Below are 18654 nucleotides of genomic sequence, written 5' to 3'. Positions count from 1 at the left end.
CTCCTCCCTCGCATTGGGGCCGAGCTCATTACGAACCTCTTCTTCGGTCTTGCCAAACGCCAGCGCCTCGAGTTGCGCGAAATAGTTGAAGAGGAGGATACGGTGGTGTTTGGAATGGTCAATCGGGTTATGAGACGTGTAGGGAGCAAAGAAGTTTGCGTTGTCGAGTTTCGTTGTCAGATCGAATGGAGTCACCTGTAGCGCTACAAACTCCGTTCCCATTGGTGAGATCGTAGCAATATGCCCTGATCGCGAATAACAAACTTTTTCCGTAGACTCTTTACTCCTTGCCATCTCCTTCTCCAATCTTTCCGACAACGCACACTGTTCCGATATCCGAAAGGTGTGACGTCAAATATGTCGCGGTAAGCTTCCGAATGGGCCAACGTGGTGCTCGCTCAAGAGCCTCATCGATGAGTCCGAGCGTTTTCTCCTGTGAGTCGATGTGCCAACGTCCCCCCCATAAGTTGACAACCATTGCGGTGTGCTAACGGCAGAGAACAAGGGATCTTCGGCCTCTACAATAGTTCGCAACTATGTTGGTGAGGCTACGCATTCACGAACGCAGAGTATGGCGTGTTCTTGAAGAGACGTGACAGATTCGGGTGAGTATACTTTAGTAGCGGTGACGTCTGCGAAACAGAAATGTGCCGTCGGCTCCCCGCCACACGCACAAAGAAGATGTAATCACCTTTCCTTCACGAATTAGCTGTACCAGTACGAGTTTAATCAACGCTTCCAATTGTATAGCAGCCGGTACAGCACCAGAACTGCATGCGCAGATCTCAAAGTATTCCTCCGCTTCTGCGTCGGAAGAATGTTCTCGTGATGTCGACCAGCAATCTTGCAAAAGCGATAGGTCTATATTATGCGAAAATGCACCCACCGTCTCAAAGCGGCGTATATCATCCCACCCGCATAATGGTACACCAAATTGTCATTGTAGGTCAAATCCGGAAATGGCAAGGTCGATCGTCGTGATGGGATGTGCGAGAACAGGAAGGGCAACTGTGAACGCGCGCGAGGAGACACATATCTACGAACGTCATCAGTCTATCAGCCCGGGAAAAGAATCCCGCGTCGCAGAAAGACGAGCTTCGACACGCTTACCCTCGCGAAGATAGGATGGATGGTTGTGAGATGAGATGGCGATGGTGCATACCGAAGGAGAAGATCCTGCATAAGCAAGATGGCAACTCGGAGCTAGGGAAGGCGATCGTATCATCAGCTTCTTGCGGTTCGGGATATACTATAGAGCCCTTCGTTGCCTTCTTGTTCAGCCGCTTGAGCGATACCCGCTGCTAACTATGTGACTGAATGGCAGGCTCAGCACGGACACGACAAGACGATAGTTGATAATGAGCAGGGTCGTACCTCGATCAAAGGCAAATCGTGCTTGCTCTGCCCCGAAATTACTGCAAAAATCCTCTATGTAATTCAGGGGTGGGCGAGGTGCATTGGGAACATGGAACCGAGCAGATCTGTGAAAGAATGTGTATGTCGCGTCCATCAACATCAAAAACAAAGGTAAGATCCACGAACAAGATGTAGAGGTTGCCTAACGTATTGGCTTGTATTCAGGGGGTTTTGACCTTCGGGGAGCATACTGGCGAGAGCGACTTCTCTGACTTCCTTGGGTGCGATTTTTTTTGAGATATTGACTTAGGTGAGGCGGAGACGTGGCTGTCGTAATGAATGTGATGACGTTCATGAGGGAGATGTCATTGTCAATGCCAACAGGCATTAGGGGTACTGCTCCTGTTGAAGGTGACGGTGGTAGTGCTCCGGGCGTCATCGGGGGGACTACGACTACCGTTAGGGGTGATGTCGCCTCTGCCGCCACTATTGATGCAGAGGCGGACGTGGATGCGGCAGGAGATGTCGAAGCTGGCTCCTCGGGCTCCATCACGCGGGGTGGTTGTTCTGGTGGGCTTGGAAGGCTCTCGTTCACCGTAACGAGTGGTTACAGTGCCTAGTACGGCAAAGATCAAAATAAGAAAACAACTTATTGGTACTTTGTGTCTCGAAGGTTATAATCAGGGAGCCCCTCCACCATGATATGTCGGGGCCTGCTACGAAGGAGAGACGAACGCCATGGTAGGGGGTAGATATACCGATTCAAATGGCTTCGGGGACATTTTCTGGATCGATGATGATTGGCGTGATGAATGACACGGGACTCCTAGAATCGTGGGTCATCATCAGCATCATTATCATCAGTATGAAACATAAATCACGGAGCTCGGAAAGGTGTGTTTACTCACTGCGGCAGCGGGATAAACTGCCCTGTACCAGTTGGTAGTGCCCCCAGTGAGCGGAAGGAATGGGATGGATTATGTAATCCTACAAACTTTGTTGTCGGGCTGCAAGTTGAAGGGCTCCCTCAGGTTCGTGCAGCAGACGTCAAAAACTTATAGGACCCAGAACACCTCGGCGTCGGCCTGCGGGAACAATGTGTATACGTTCATCTTTGAAGACAACGATCGTCACCCAACTGCGGAACTCAAACGTGTGCAAATTGTCGAGGACGACACAGCGGATGGATGCATACATGTAGACAAGATCAAGGTGCCGAATGAAATTGCTGAACGTCTCCGTGTAGATCACGGTCGTCAACACCTAAATAGGAAGTTTCGTCAGGGAGGAGGGAGGAGTGAACTTGTCATCGTGTGTTGCCGTTCTGCTGTATGGCGTAAGATCTGCACATTTATTTTTCGCGGCCGCACCGCCACACCACCGCGCTCATTCGGCCGCGTCGTTACTTGTCGCGGTCGCGCAACCGCACTACCGCGCCCGCTCAACCGCGTCGCTACCTTCCGCAACCACGCCACCGCGCCCATTCGACCGCGTCATTACTTTTCGCGGTTGCACAACCGCACTACCGCGCCCTTTCAGCCGCATCGTTACCCTCCACAACCACACCACTCGACCGCATGTCGCATAACGATACTATGTGTATATTCGTATATGCCTACATAACATAACAATCCATCTCTGCACATTAATGATTGAATTTTGCATGAGGTATATAGAAACAACAATGATTGTATTGGCTAGTAAATTTACCAAGTGGTGGGTAACATGAACACAAATGTCTTCGTTTTTGATGACAAGGTGGTCTCATATCAATATTAGTTGTTTGACATGTTTGGACAGATGTTATTGCTGGAAATCACAAATCACATTGAATGAATCATTACAAACATCAGTCTACTGTTAGGGACAGACATATAGTGAGCAGGGAGGGGAGGGGAAATGGTTGGCAAGTTCACAGATCAATATTGGAGACATCATCATCCTTCAGCAACATTGTTTGATTGAATTGAGCAGACCATGGGTTGGGTGGGGTGTTGTCATCGCTGTCAGACAGGAGCTCTTTCACCATCACTGGCCCAGAAATGGGCCCTGCAGGTTGACAAGGCCAGGTGGGCAGTGCATTTGCATTAACTGTAGATATTGCTCAGTTAGCATGTTGTCATAGAGCTGGGAACACATGACTTATGATCCTTGCATTTCTTGTGGAAGGACTGCCAGGCAAGACCTCTTGCCTACTTGAAGAAAACCCATTAATTCTGTTAGTAAAGATGATAGCGCTGGAAATCATTACCTGTCTCAGCCACAGCATTGATGTTGAGCTCAGTGACAGAGCTTGAGAGTTCAATCACTTCACTTCTGTCATTACTCATTGCCTCGATGTCTGTTCCCACAATGTCTGACTCAACTTTCCACTTGTTGAAAACAGCAAGTGGAACCAGGTTTCAGGTAACTGTTCAAAAAATATGAGTGATTGCAACTATCGCACTGTAGTGATGTACCAAACCACAAGTTACTATCAGCTATACTTGCCTTCTGATGTCCCTTGAAATGAGCAAGAACAATACCATTTGGGCAGACAGCTGTGGAGAGCTCGAGTTTCCCATTATTTGGAACAAGGAGTTGCCAGTCAGGTTGAGTCTGGGAAGCAGTATTAGCCTGCTCATGATGCACATCAAAATGTTTGAAGACTTTGGGGAACCAAGAATGAAGATGGGTGGTGACATCATCATGGGACCACAATGTGTCAATTTCGATCATTTGTTGCAGGTAACATCCATGATCTTTGAGCTGCTGGATGAATATCTTCCTATCTGCAAGTGGTAGGGGTAAGGGGTCTTTCAGCAGCTGACCATTAGCCTTGATTTTGATTTGTGATGTAAGAATCTGCACATTGGAATGAAGAAACAGACTTACATCCAATCCACAAGTTATGATGGCGACAGAACCAACATGAAATTTCTGACTACTTGTGCGCCTCTGAGATGACACCTAGAATAGAATACTTAATCTGAACGATCCAGACATACCACTGGAAATACTTGCCTTGTGCTCAGTAGAAGAAGTTACCTTCTGGACTAGCTTTGAAGTTTTCATTGCTAGCGCCTCATGATGGGGATCCAATTGAGCAACCTGAGACAAGCTGGTGGGATGTTTGTTAGCAAGGCCTTTGAATATTCTCGCCACATTTGATGAGCCAGATATGGCAGGGAGAGGTTGGGTGGCAACTGAGGTACCATCAGCATTGCGATGCTTGCTTATCCCATGCAGACATTCCAAGCAGTGGGTGGCATTGTCTTTTTGGGGGAAGAACACTTCACAGTCACAAGTACCATCACCACCCTGGCAGAGGCCCTCCTTAACTGGCATCAATATGGGCAAGAACAAATGGGGCATAAAGACAGATGAACAGAGCACCATGCAATTTATAATTGGTGCCAGCATACTAGATCAAAGTTTAAGACTTAGTAAGTAATATGACAATGTGGATAAAGCCTGGCACCATAGATGTGCCTGGGAATACCAAATTGAGTCTGCTAACAAAATGTCCATGTCTTTGGCTGCATGTCAACCAATGCAAATAGATTCAATTGTTGGATATCCATCTGAGCCCCACTCCACTGGTGTCAACCCGAAACTCTCTGGTGTGATGTCCTGAGCAATTACCTCACGAAGACCACTGAAAAAGATTAGCTTGTCTTCATCACTCCCAAATGGATTTTGAAGTGAGGGTACATGCATGGCTTCATGGTTAATATGTACTTGCTGTTGACATGCAATCACATCGGCTGTATCTGTTACTTCATCATCAGCAAGGCCAAGTCCCTCAAGCTCTTCATGATCTTCATGATCTTGGTATACGCCAAACTTGATTTGACCTAACAGGTGCATATCCTTGTATATCACGGAATGAGTAGAGTAGTAAACTAACAAAACTGAAATCTTACCTTGGGACTCTTGTTGTTAGCACTTGGGCCACCTATTGGGTGGCAATTCCACTCCTCTCAAAACACCTGACAATCATGATTGATATCGTTGAGGAAAAGTATATGGAGTAACCAGATATGTGATGTGTTGTTGACATCAAGCAAGTGAATATGTTCAAGCCAAGTGAAGAATGTGCACCAGCATCTGGCAAACTGAGATCCACTTCGACCCACAAACGCTCAATATGACAATTTCAAGTTGATCTAGATTCATGTGTGATTAGCAATGATGAATACAGAAATAATGTAAAATATACTTATGTTCCCCAGATAAATGAGCCTCAGTGGTGGCCATTCTTCATAATGACATAGGTTGTGATGTCAAGGTTCTCACCACCATGGTCTCCATGTATGTGGGAAGGCATACTATATTCTTCAATTGCTTGTTTAAATATGTGAAGGATGGTCACCGACCAATTATTATTGCTAGCATGTATCACAGTAACCTAAGAATGAATCAACAAATGTTGTGAGTTAGACAACTGATAAACATACTGTACAGAAAAACCCATTGATGAATCCATGGATAACGATCCCCCACTGAATCAATTTGTGGTGACCATCCATGTGCCATAATGCATTGGGCTGCTTGACATGATACTTGCACCTGGTCTTCATATGGCAGTCTCATAAAGCTTGACCGAGGCAATCCACCCTAGAAAGCAACTGGATTACACAGTGATACTGAATGTGAACCCTCTTTGCCCGCATGAACCCAATGATATAACGAAGTCCAGATTCTGGCCATCTCTTCTTAAATTCCTTGACAAGATTGTCAAGGTCTGCATCACTAATCTCAGTGTACGTATGCTCAATGCCATGGCACCTCATGTAAAGGCACAGAGTATTTTGATGGATTCCAAGAAGGCACATGAGTTCAGTGGAATGAATGTGTCTTGAGTTTGAAACAACCTCCTTGAGAATGTCAATGTCAATGACCTTCCTTGGCCATCCTCATAAACTGGTGTGAACTTCTGCTACTGGCTTTAGCATTTCTATGTTCTCATCAACACTAAGCATGAAGAATGTGTATGTTAGGCTGATAGCATTGGGAACCATTTTTTCAAGTTTGCTCACCAAGTCCTCATGCTGTCTTGATAGCATGCAATCACTGCATACAGCTTCCCAACTAGCTCAGTGGTGTCTGAGAGCCACTCAGACAGGTCAGCACCCACACAGTCTTCTTCAATTGCTGTAAGGAGATGTATTGCATTTCCTTCCAGAAAGCCAAGATGACACTCAAGGTGAATTATATCGTTGTCCTCTTGGGTCCACACTTGGAAAGCACACTGATAGATGTCAGAGAGTGAATCAACTGCCATGATGAGGTTTTCTGGCCACAGTGTGGTACTTGCAGGCAGCTGAGGGATGGAACTGGGAAGCGATGTTGCCATCGATGGGATGGGTCTTCAAGCTTGAAGCCCAAACCCCAGAACACGATGTAACAGTACATGGGATGTATGAGAACACAAGGCAACAAATAAACAATAACATATATAATTTCCCTTACTGTTCCATCAGCCATTTTGCCTTAATCATGACTGAATCAGCACCAGTGACAGTCACCTGCCATCCTGAATTTTATTTCGAAAATGGCACATTCATCTTCCAGGTTGAGAATACACTGTACAAACTCAATCACAACATCTTGGTGAATGAGTCCAAACTCTTCACTGATGTCTTTTCACTTGGCCAATACGTGCCAGACAACCAGGAGGGGAAGGTTGATGGGCAACTGATTATTCTTGGTGGCAAAAATTTGACTGTGCAAACTTTTGACTTGTTCATCAAATTCAAGTTCATGTGGTAAGTCTCTGAGCACTCCCCTGATGGTGACCCTTGCTGAATTCACTCATTCTAGTCCCCATCCTTCCACCAAATATTCCTTGGATGACCTCAAGAACTTGCTGGAATTCATCTGCCATTTCCAATGCAGCACCCATATGCTCAGCTTTGTCACCTCTTGCATCATCAAGAGAGCATACTTCTTCCATCCTTCTGAACTCATTTATCTAGGCATCAAGTACAGATTCAGGCCATCTTCAAAAGAGGTTTCACTAGGCTTTGCAAAGTCCTGCTGACAAAGATTAAGAAGTCTCACCATGTCTGGATGGGGATGGATACTTACATTGCATATGTCTATGTCAGGTCTCATTTGGATGAGTACATCCACACAGTCACTGCAGAATTTCCCCCCATTGTGCATTGTAGCAGCTGTCAGGATCACAAAGGGTGTGCTGAGGATTGGGCTGCAGTGTGGTGGAATGGTATGAGGCAACTCCCCCTTGATGGAAGGAACCTGCAGCATTTGGATGAAGCTAATGATCACTTCAAAGGATTGCAATTTGGCTGGGTCAGTGTGGATTGTAAGAGGCATATGTTTTCACATATAATGAACCTGAACAAACCACTTGCACATTCTCATCAATTCATTACTCACATTAAAGATCGCCTTGTCCACAAAATCATACCTACATAGTCGCTGTACATAGAGATGTAGCATCTTACAATGTAACTTCGGTTTGTCGCAATGTATAGTGTTTCGAGACCTTGTTTCAAATTACGGCCATTTTCAAAACTGAGGGTGTGGCTAAACAAACAAAATCACACACATGTAGTGGCTAAATTTTAGAATCTGAACATCTCAATCAATTCAAGTCAGATTGCCAGTATTTTTGCAGATTCAGAACCAGGTAAATTAGATTCAGGTTCTTGTATAAAAATTAGAATAGTTCTACCACTATACCACTATATAAGTCTGAAAAAAAAAAAAAAAAAAAAAAAAAAAAAAACATAGGCTGATTTTACACATATGACCAAGATTGTGATCCAAGTACTACATATTTCTTCACAAAAAATTCATATTCTTCGAGCCCTGTATATTACCTAGAGGACAGTACAAAAATTATATGTAATTCTGCAGTGTGCTATTGCGATCCGAAGTACTACACCTTGCACTATCTTATCTGCACTTGGTGGCTGCTTACTAATTGCGTGCTACCTCCCCCCCTTCCAATGCCTCCATGCCTTGCATCTCAAGACTTACTTCAAATAAAATCATAGTAGATTATCTTACTATCATAAACACTGAAATGAAAAGTCAGTGGCCAGGTGAGTGGTGCACATGAGCAGTGAGTAACCACCTTTGAGCTGCTGTAGCCATATGGACAACTAGTTGCTGACATAATCATCCTTGTCTGGCCACCAACTTTTCATCTCCACATTCAGTCAAGTCAAGATTACAGTCATCCTGGGATGCGCTGCACAAATCAATCACCAGTATTGTTAACTGAGTCAACATTGCTGACATCAAGCAGGTCATTCCCAAACCATTCTCAGAAAACCTCATACGAGGTTGAGGACTGTTTGCCTGCAGTGTCATGAAAGCACAGGCATCCAGCTTACCCTTTACACCTGTTTTTGCCACTCTGGTGGCCATTATCAACACAAAACTTCCTCAAGTGGGAGAGCTTGTCTTAACCCAGCTCATAAGCCAGTTTTGACATGCATTCAAGTGTAATGACAAAGTAAGTCACAATTCTTTCCCACCTGTTTTGAATCATTGATGTCATGCCAGACAGACCATTTGTCATTCTTCAACAACTTTCATTGCTCACCTTGTCAATCAAGCTGTCACACATGAGATTATTGCACTTGAAACCCTCATCTTCCTCCTTGAGCACTGAACAGATGACTCAATTGAGATTGCAGTTGGATTCATGCATGAGGTCAGCATGTTTCTGGCAGAAAACTCTCTGAAAGCAAATGTGCTTGTTTTCGACTGTTTCCATGATGTTCTCAACAAGGGGACCATCAGTCATCACATACAATATATGATAGAGGTGTTTATGCAGGTCCAGAAAGACAAGTATAAGGACAACCCAATCATACCAGATGGGTTGGACCTTGTAAAGGAAGAGGAGAAAATTACACACCACATATGCCTTGAAGAGGAGTTGCAGGTGCAAGAAGGGCTCAGTGAGTTTCTGTTGTTTGTTACTAGTTTTAGTATTTGAAGCATTCAGGCAGATATTCTCAAGTTTGACCCCAATTACACAGAGAATGAGGAAAAGTAAAAAGCAATAAAAGCTGAGATTCTTGGAGAGGGCTCCAACAATGAATCTGGTCCAGAGGAGTCAAGCAAGGAAGAAGAGCAAAGTACACAACTCTTTCACTCCTCTGTCTTAATTTTGACCCTTTGGTGGCCAAAGAACAAGAAGGTATATCAGATCAGATGGGGACAAACTTGGTCAATCTACAATGAATGATATACCTTACTATCATGAACACTCTCAACTACAAAGAAGTGGTCCACAAGCTCTTGAAGATCCAGTCGAAGGAAGGAGAAGAGGTGAGTATTGTTATTTTAATTACTTCAAAATCATACTCATGACCATTGGTTAGATCAAGCTCATCAACATGATTATTGAGTGTTGCTCACAAGAGCACTCTTACTCCACCTTCTACAGCCTTGTTGGGGAATGATTTAGTTGGCTTAGTCACATCTGGATGGAGTGCATTGAACAAGCATTTGACAACTACTACCATACCATTCACCGATATGAGACATCCTGACAATGTTCCCAATGCTCACCTACCCCACAGAGAGACCAGCAAAGGTCACAGTCAGGGCCTGGCTCAGAGCCCAGACAGCTCACATGACTACAGGCCACATGGATGCGATGGGGAATACACTCGGGAACTTGGTCACAACTACATGCAAGACAAGTACCATGAAGACTTGTGCTCCCTGCCATCTTCCCCTCGTCAGTCTCCCTCACTTCGTCGATCCCACTCTCCACCTCGTCGATCTCCCTTGATGGAGGAGATGAAGGATGCAGCTTGTCCAGGAGGAGATGGCAAAGTTTTTTTTCATTGGAGTTGTCAGAGATTTGAATAACTTCTATGATACCATTCATTGATATGTTTGCATTCGTGTTACCCACCACTTGGTAAATTTACTAGCCAATACAATCATTGTTGTTTCTATATACCTCATGCAAAATTCAATCATTAATGTGCAGAGATTGATTGTTATGTTATGTAGGCATATACGAATATACACATAGTATTGTTATGCGACATGCGGTCGAGTGGTGTGGTTGCGGAGGGTAACGACGCGGCTGAGAGGGCGCGGTGGTGTGGTTGCGGAAGGTAGCGACGCGGTTGAGAGGGCGCGGTAGTGCAGTTGCGCGACCCCGACAAGTAACGACGCGGCCGAATGAGCGCGGTGGTGTGGCGGTGCGGCCGCGAAAAATAAATGTGCAGATTTTACGCCATACTGCTGAGCATTGTGTGTTCTCTTTCCTCAATGATGGTCGTTTGTGATATCTTCTCCTCCCCTCTCTTACATGTCTCCCTCGATCAATTTTAAGAGCTAGAGGTATGTGTGAGATGTTGGTGTGTAACCAGTTTCGCCGGAATAAGTCGTCAGAGGTCGTATCGGTTACCTCCTTTTTTCTTACCAAATTAGCGATGAGAGCACCGTAAGCACGTAATGCCATGCCAGGGGAGCAGAGGGAGTTCGAGCGACGTCATTTGCCTGGTCGCAATCACAAGTCATTTTCTTGTTATGTTCGTTCGTACAGTTAGCTATAAGCCGCTTTCGGTGCTGTTCTCCCCATTCAATTTCAGCTTGTGTTGCACATTGTATATGGCCTTCAATGTCGCAACAAAATAAATACTGGTTGCTAGGAGGTGGCCCGCGACGAGCAATCCACATCACATGATTGTCTGAAACGTCGTAGATGAGATCAACTTCCCTACGGTGTTCCATTTCGATATATGAGGCTTGGTCACTGAAAACCGTTAGAGTAGCTGACATTGTTTTCAGCAACGCCTCGTTAGGTGAGTGCCCTTGGGGAAGCCATTCAAATTTGCAGAAGTACATACATACTCGTGATTGGGTACTAAAAATGCGCTGCTAGCACAGATATCAAATGGGAACGCGCATAGCAGAAATACGACGGGACACAGTGGGAGAGTGCATGACGAGTATGACCTACACAATCCCCAATACCAGCACTTCAGTATCTAAGATACTGGCCAGGTCCTGAACATGGGCGGTAATCATATAGTCACTTGCAATTCTCTTGTATTCGTTGTAATGCAACTGCTCGAGTAGGAGTGCGCTGAATGGCTGCGTCAGCTGTTCCAACTGCTCCCATACAGCCTCGTCATCGCTCTCGGTCTGCGTTTCCAGTGATTTCGGATCCCAAGGACGGACAAGGATATATGCACCAGACTTGTCACTAAGTTGGTGCGACAATGTGATATTGACAGGCCCAAGGTGTGATGCGTGAATCACGTATGCGTAACGTGAGGAGCTAGTCGAGAAACTGTGCTGGCTGACGTTGGTGACCTTGTGGATGATGGAGGGCATTGAACATGAGCTTCCTATTGAGGAATGTGGCACGTGGTAATGCTGCAAGATTACTATACAACTCCCGTGCCTTTGCAGTATCCAGAGCGCTGCGTCTAGTGGGGTCGTTGAGGGTCGAGCAGTCCTGGGGTATCACGCAATACGGTGCGAGGTTGGCAGGGAAACAACTATTGAATGACGACTGCTCCCCGACCCAATCCAGGACCGAAACATCTCCAGAACGTGAGATGATCTCTACCAGGAGACGTCCGAGTGCATTCTCCGCGGATTCGCCGTAGAGGACTGGCAATTGAACCTCGAAGATTCCAAAAAGGGAATAGGCTATATCTTCTGGTCGAGTGGTGCGACGGCGCGATGCCCAATGGAATCTTAATCGTGCATCATCCACGCCGGGGTGGAAATCGGTAAGGTGCCACTTAGCTATTCCCGTAGCCTCCTGGAGCTCTTGGAGCACAGCAGGATCTGTCTTGTGATTCGTGCTATCATTCTTCGTGTAGAGCGACCAGTCGTACGTATAGAAGAGGACGGTGGGTGAAGCTAACAGCTCTTGGAGTGTCCAGCCTCGCTGGAACCAGACACTACTGGCAAGTGAACCAGCGTCGGAGACATCGGAAAGGTACACGATCGTCAGGGATGACCGGCGGTACCAAGAAAACATAGACCCAATCGCCTCCTGTAATTCGGTGCTGCTATCTTTGTCGATGCAACACGTATCGCTCCATGCCCACTGGAAATTTTTTTCCAGAGCAAGAGCGCAGAAATATTGGAGTTTTGCCAAACCATCTATGGCGCGCAGGTTATAGATCTTTTTGCCTTCGATTTCACGTAGTAAGGGCTCATCACTCCCCCACCTGTGAGACAGCATGGCAATTTGAAAGAAGTCTGTAACCGCACTACCGATCGCCGTTTGGAGCTGCTGCTCGGTGAGTAAATGGGCTGTGGACAGGAGCTGCTTGTATTGATAGCTACGCTCGAAGTGAGATAGCTGAGCCTTTCGGTTACACATGGCCCCTGTCGGAGTATGTAACAGGTGCGGCGGAAGGTTTTTAATCGTTTCGAAACAGCTCTTTTTGATGAAATGCTTGATATCGAAAGAACCGGAACATGAAGGATCGATCTGGGGTCTCTTTGGGTGAGCCTGGGCAATCCCCGCTCTAAACTTCGCTTTGAGGTAACGTGGGAGACATCCCCGAGACTGTGCATACTCGGCATGCTCTGGGGGGCACAGCTCCGACAAAGTACGCGCAAGGATAATGGCCTCGTCGATGTCCTCCACCAAACCTTGTTTTTGGAACCTTTCGTGAAGGGAATTAGCAAGGTTAAGAAGAGGCTTGCAGCGATTCGGCGTGGGTGTACGTTCTAATAAAACTCGGCGAAGCGACACGATCTCCTCTAAATCTGCTATGGCATCATCCCTCCTGAAACGTTCATAAAGGCAATCGTCGAGCTGGAGAAGATTTGTCTGACTTTGGGGGTCATCTGGAGCAAAGGATTCTAACGCAGTTCGCCTCAGCGCGATTACTTCGTCCAAATCCTCTTTCGACCCTTCCAGCTTGAAGCGGTCATTTAGGAGATCGGCGAGATGGATGAGGGTATGATAGTGTTCTGCGTGGTCTGGTGTTGATTCCAGCACAGTTCGTTCGAACATGATTATCGTGTCCAAACTGCCATGCCCACTGAACTCTTCAACAAAGCGATCGGCAGAATTTTCAACAGCTAGGCAACTACTTGGGAGCTGCGGGGGAGTAGCTTTCAGGGTAGGTCCCATCGGAAGGAAGATGGGCTCTTTTGCCTACGTACGAATGGAAACAAAAGTTATTCCTCAGAAAGATCGAATGCAATTAGGAGTGATGTACCCGAGTTCCAGCTATATCATCCTTGACCTCTGCCTTCCCAACGGAGCTCGCGAGGTTGTTTCTAGGAACTCTTACGTTTCCATTATCGCAGGATGCCAAGAGTTCCTGGACGATGCCCCACGCCGTCTCGGGCTTTCTATCAAAGGGATTTCCGTCAGGCAAGGTGCTACAAAACTGTACACCTTCATTATTTGCTTGACGTCGAAATTCGGTCACTGATGCTTCGATTCTCTCGTTAGACAACTGTGCGACGTGGGACAAAGTTGGGACGGCGCGAATGACGCTTGGAATGAGATTTCGACGGCATGTGTGCCGGAAAGCACCAAGATGTTTCGAGACCTCCATATTTGCGTCGCCTGCATTGAACGCAAGGTCATGCATGCACAATACTCCAACCGCTTTGCACGGTTTAGTATAGCTAACCGGATGGGTTATTCACTGCATGGTGAGTGTAGGGGCATGTTTATGTCTCACTTTGAATCCATCCACTTTTTCAATGTCTCCTCCCCATCTGAACCTTCGGTGTAAAAAGATGGCGTCCTTACGATAACAACGTCACTTTTCTTTCCATCGAAACGGCACCGTTCTGCATGAACATCTGTGGCGTCGGGATTCCGGCTATTGCTGGCTCGAACACGAACATTTTCAAGTTGCAGAAGGGTTTTCATAAACTGGTGGAACACAAACGAAAGCACAGTAAGCGATGGGATTGAACAGGATATATGTGGATTCTACCAGACTCTTTCCTGAACCACGGGGACCTATGATGCTAGTTGTGCTCTCAGCTCTGCGGCGTCAGCGAAGATAGGCATCAGTGCACTCAAAACACTACGGTATCGGTCGGTAAAATGACAGTCGTCTTTTTGAACCCGGGAAGGCTATCTAACAGGCGCATCTAGCGAACGGCAGCTGAGGATTTCGCATGAATTGCAAGGTCGGATGGCAAAGGGAGACTGGGTGGTACTTGAATGGTGTGACCTCGCCCACAGGTAACACAGGGTAACAATTGCGGCAGCCTCACGCCGATGACGGGAGTTGGATAAGGGCCTAAGGCATTTCCTGACAATGCTGATGAGAAAACAATCCTGAACTTTCTAGCGGGTACTGCTGTTTCTAGAAGTGAGATATGGATGGATGCCAAGCCTGACATGCATCCAGTATACAGAACTGATAAACTGAACCCAAAAAGGGGAATTCTTCCAACACGAGTTTCGCGGGTGCAGAGACCTTCAAGATCTGCAAGCAACTTGTGATCCAACTCAAGTTATCAGCATGACGTTGCCACAAATGTTACCCTGTGTTACCTGTGGGCGAGGTCACACCATTCAAGGGAGATGCCTTAGGCCCTTATTCAACTCCCGTCATCGGCATGAGACTGCCGCAATTGTTACCCTGTGTTACCTGTGGGCGAGGTCACACCATTCAAGTACCACTCAGTCTCCCTTTGCCATCCGACCTTGCAATTCATGCGAAATCCTCAGCTGCCGTTCGCTAGATGCGCCTGTTAGATAATCTTCCCGGGTTCAAAAAGACGACCGTCATTTTACCGACCGATACCGTAGTGTTGTGAGTGCACTGATGCCTATCTTTGCTGACGCCGCAGAGCTGAGAGCACAACTAGCATCATAGGTCCCCGTGGTTCAGGAAAGAGTCTGGTAGAATCCACATATATCCTGTTCAATCCCATCGCTTACTGTGCTTTCGTTTGTGTTCCACCAGTTTATAAAAACCCTTCTGCAACTTGAAAATGTTCGTGTTCGAGCCAGCAATAGCCGGAATCCCGACGCCACAGATGTTCATGCAGAACGGTGCCGTTTCGATGGAATGCAAAGTGACGTTGTTATCGTAAGGATGCCATCTTTTTACACCGAAGGCCCGGATGGGGAGGAGTCATTGAAACAGTGGATGGATTCAAAGTAAGACATACCCCCCCGCAAACACCATGCAGTGAATAACCTATCTGTTAGCTATACTAAGCCGTGCAAAGCGGTTGGAGTATTGTACATGCATAACCTTGCATTCAGTGCAGGCGACTCAAACCTGGAAGTCTCGAAACATCTTGGTGCTTTCCGACGAACATGCCGTCCAAATCTTATTCCAAGCGTCATTCGCGTCGTCCCGACTTGGTACCACATCGCATGGTTGTCGAACAAGAGAATGGAAACATCAATGACTCAATTTCGACGTCAAGCAAATGATGAGGGTGTACAGTTTTGTAGCACCTTACCTGACGGAAAGCCCTTTGATGGAACGCCCGAGACGGCGTGGGTCACCGTCCAGGAACTCTTGGTATCCTGCGATAATGGAAACGTAGGAGTTCCTAGAATCAGCCTCGCTGACTCCCTTCACCAAAAGTTCCAACGGTGGGGTTTAGTGGAAGATATTGATGAGGCCATTAGCCTCGCGCATGCTGCGTTGGGGCTGTGCCCTCCAGGGCACCCCGATCGAGCGTTGTCTCAGGAATGTCTTGCACGTTGCCTGAAAGCGAAGGCCGCCCAGGACTGTTCAAAGGGAGCCGGTTTTGGTCCTTCATTTTTCGGTTCTTCCGATATCCAGAGTTTGATCAAAGCCCACTTTTTCGCAACTGTTGAAAACCTCCCGCCGCGTCTGTTATATACTCCGACAGGGGTCATGTGTAACCGAGAGGCCCAACTATCTTACTTCGAACTTAGTCATCAATACAAGCAACTCCTGTTGTCGGCCTCTTTACTCGACAGCGAGCGGCTTCAAACGGAGATCTTAAGTGCGGTTACTGACTTCTTTCAAATTGTCATGCTGTCTCACAGGTGGGGGAGTGGCGAGCCCTTACTACGTGAAATCGAAGGCAAAAAGATCTATGACTTGGGGGGCACGGACGGTCTGGAAAAGCTCCAACAGTTTTGCGTTCATGCTCTCAAACGCCATTTCAATTGGGCATGGAGCGATACATGTTGCATCAACAGACGCAGTAGCGCCGAATCAGACGAAGCGTTTTGGTCTTTGTTTTCTTGGTATCGCCGGTCATCGCTGACGATCGTGTACCTTTCCGATGTCTCCGACACTGATTCGCTTGCCAGTAGTGTCTGGTTCGAGCAAGGCTGGACACTCCAAGAGCTGTTGGCTTCACCCACCGTCCTCTTCTATAGGTCCGACTGGTCGCTCTACACGAAGAATGATAGCACGAATCACAAAACAGATCCTGCTGTGCTTGAAGAGCTCCAGAATGTTACGGGAATAACAAAACGGCATCTTGTAGATTTCTATCCGGGCATGGATGATGCACGAACCAGACTCCACTGGGCATCAGGCCGTAGAACCACTCGACCAGAAGATATTGCCTACTCACTTTTTGGAATCTTCGAGGTTCGCTTGTCAGTCCTCTACGGCGAATCTGTGGAGAATGCACTCGGACGTCTCCTGGCAGAGATCATCTCACGTTCTGGAGATGTTTCGGTTCTGGATTGGGTTGGGAAGCCGTCGTCATTCAATAGTTGTTTCCCTGCCGACCTCGCACCTTATCGCGTGATACCCCAGCACCGCTCGACCCCTAACGACTCTATTAGCCGCAGCCCTCCGGTTCTTGCAAAGGCACGGAAGTTGTACAGTACTCTTGCAGCGTTACCACGTGCCACATTTGTCAGTAGGAGGCTCGTGTTGCCCTCCATCATCCACAAAGTCACCGAAGTCAGCCAGCCAAGTTTCTCGACTAGCTCCTCACGTTACACATACGTGATTCACGCATCACGCCTTAGGCCTGTCAATATCACATTGTCGCACCGACTTAGTGATGAGGCTGATGCATATATCCTTGTCCGCCCTTGTGGTCCGAAATCACAGGAAACGCAGACCGCGGGCGATGACGAGGCTGCATGGGAGCAGTTGGAACAGCTGAAGCAGCCATTCAGGGCACTTCTCCTGAAGAAGTTACCTCACAACGAGTACGAGAGAATTGCAAGCGATTGCGAGATTACCGCTTGCGTTCAAGACCTGGCCAGTACCTTACATGCTGAAGTGCTGATACCGGAGATTGTGTAGGTCGTATTCGTCATGCACTCTCCTACTGCGCCCCGTCGTATTCCTGTTATGCGCGTTCCTGTTTGATATCTGTGCCAGCAGTGCATTTTTAGTACCCAATCACCAGTATGTACGTACTTATGCAGATTTGAATGGCTTTCCTAAGGGCACTTACCTAGCAGGGCGTTGCTGAAAATAATGTCGGGCTACTCTAACGGTTCTCAGTGACCACGCTTCATACATATATCGAAATCGGATACCGTATATAGATAGTTGTACAGATGAATGTTACAGCGACCTCCGTATTCCCCCCGAAAGATTTCAAGTCTCGACCAGAGATCAAGGACTTATTCTAACAGGCTGGGGATGCGGCCACAGCACCACCGTTAGCAATGCCATTCGCTGTAGTTGTGTCACTCGATGCATCGCTAGCTCACGTTGCACCAAGCTTATGTTGTCACTATCCACGCTCGTCAAATCACTGTCGTAGCTGTGGCACTCTCGCGCATTGCATAGAGATTCCTGCCTAGACTCTCAAAATAACTCCCAAAACCGCGAGCGTATGGGGCATAACATACGTACGTACCCTTTCCAGGCGTATATCCTTACAACTGGAAGCCTGGAATCCATAGCACGTTAGAGGGGAGCATAGGTATCTTCGCGTCCATTGGAGGCATGTATCCTTCTTCGGAGCGGTATTTGACCCGATAATGTATCCCTTTTCTTGTGAGTAATGCATAACTAAACGAAGAACTTAGGACACTTTTCATCCAACTCGCAACCCTCATCCTCTCTCCCCTCGCACTCGCATGTTGGATTCTAGTGAGTTTCCCGCGGGTGATGTTCCTTTGCCACCCGCTGAACGTGAGCACCCATCTATGATTTGTTTCTCAAGAACTTGGCCGCCTCCTCATAGTCAATTGAATGGCCCTGCTTCAACCCATTGCTGTAAACCGCACGAGGCTAGATCCAGATTCTTGAACTCGAGGCTTTCGTTCATCCCAAACTCACACGCACAGGCTCGCCAGCTCAATCATCGTGAAATGTCATAACCATCTTGAATAAGTACCAAAGGTGTGGCTGGGAACAGGTTTACCAAAAGTCTACAGTCTGAGCTCATAGT

The 18654-nt window shown here is 47.0% G+C and overlaps 8 protein-coding genes across 8 annotated transcripts; 5 read left to right on the top strand and 3 right to left on the bottom strand.

Moving 5' to 3' along the window:
- Positions 1-691: 691 nt before the first annotated feature.
- Positions 692-2684, top strand: F5J12DRAFT_929012 (uncharacterized protein). The gene is made up of 8 exons (XM_051749473.1): positions 692-924; positions 947-1135; positions 1325-1495; positions 1582-1637; positions 1748-1926; positions 2187-2250; positions 2303-2387; positions 2477-2684. The coding sequence occupies exons 1-8, from the start codon at positions 775-777 to the stop codon at positions 2555-2557; spliced, it is 975 nt and encodes a 324-aa protein (XP_051596842.1). The 5' UTR covers positions 692-774; the 3' UTR covers positions 2558-2684.
- Positions 2685-4782: 2098 nt separating this feature from the next.
- F5J12DRAFT_705599 (uncharacterized protein) lies at positions 4783-5124 on the bottom strand (the record flags this gene model as incomplete). Its single annotated transcript, XM_051740561.1, is given in 2 exon segments — positions 4783-4874; positions 4887-5124. Coding segments are annotated over 2 exon segments (330 nt in total), but the record flags the coding sequence as incomplete, so codon positions are not given.
- Positions 5125-5927: 803 nt separating this feature from the next.
- F5J12DRAFT_725363 (uncharacterized protein) lies at positions 5928-6179 on the bottom strand (the record flags this gene model as incomplete). The annotated part of the gene is made up of 1 exon (XM_051741632.1): positions 5928-6179. A coding segment is annotated over one exon (252 nt), but the record flags the coding sequence as incomplete, so codon positions are not given.
- A 1141-nt stretch (positions 6180-7320) lies between these two features.
- On the top strand, positions 7321-7779 carry F5J12DRAFT_725396 (uncharacterized protein; the record flags this gene model as incomplete). Its single annotated transcript, XM_051741633.1, has 1 exon — positions 7321-7779. A coding segment is annotated over one exon (459 nt), but the record flags the coding sequence as incomplete, so codon positions are not given.
- A 1255-nt stretch (positions 7780-9034) lies between these two features.
- On the top strand, positions 9035-9376 carry F5J12DRAFT_895861 (uncharacterized protein; the record flags this gene model as incomplete). The annotated part of the gene is made up of 2 exons (XM_051747880.1): positions 9035-9278; positions 9330-9376. The coding sequence occupies 2 exons, from the start codon at positions 9035-9037 to the stop codon at positions 9374-9376; spliced, it is 291 nt and encodes a 96-aa protein (XP_051596838.1).
- Positions 9377-9582: 206 nt separating this feature from the next.
- F5J12DRAFT_895860 (uncharacterized protein) lies at positions 9583-9785 on the top strand (the record flags this gene model as incomplete). Its single annotated transcript, XM_051747879.1, has 2 exons — positions 9583-9651; positions 9705-9785. The coding sequence occupies 2 exons, from the start codon at positions 9583-9585 to the stop codon at positions 9783-9785; spliced, it is 150 nt and encodes a 49-aa protein (XP_051596837.1).
- Positions 9786-10761: 976 nt separating this feature from the next.
- On the bottom strand, positions 10762-14576 carry F5J12DRAFT_929009 (uncharacterized protein; the record flags this gene model as incomplete). The annotated part of the gene is made up of 7 exons (XM_051749472.1): positions 14363-14576; positions 14274-14307; positions 14013-14209; positions 13539-13956; positions 11737-13474; positions 11306-11696; positions 10762-11098 (listed from the first exon to the last, which is right to left on the bottom strand). Exons 1-7 carry the CDS (start codon positions 14431-14433, stop codon positions 10762-10764), a joined length of 3186 nt encoding a protein of 1061 aa, XP_051596836.1. The 5' UTR covers positions 14434-14576.
- A 387-nt stretch (positions 14577-14963) lies between these two features.
- Positions 14964-17596, top strand: F5J12DRAFT_338158 (uncharacterized protein). Its single transcript, XM_051738955.1, has 4 exons — positions 14964-15104; positions 15160-15188; positions 15258-15454; positions 15506-17596. The coding sequence occupies exons 3-4, from the start codon at positions 15363-15365 to the stop codon at positions 17550-17552; spliced, it is 2139 nt and encodes a 712-aa protein (XP_051596835.1). The 5' UTR covers positions 14964-15104; positions 15160-15188; positions 15258-15362; the 3' UTR covers positions 17553-17596.
- The last annotated feature ends 1058 nt before the right edge of the window (positions 17597-18654 follow it).

The sequence above is a fragment of the Pisolithus orientalis genome (assembly GCF_024613125.1).
Source record: "Pisolithus orientalis strain OTSU chromosome Unknown F5J12scaffold_34, whole genome shotgun sequence".
Taxonomy (NCBI): domain Eukaryota; kingdom Fungi; phylum Basidiomycota; class Agaricomycetes; order Boletales; family Pisolithaceae; genus Pisolithus; species Pisolithus orientalis.
This window is presented reverse-complemented; position numbering and strand designations above follow the sequence as displayed.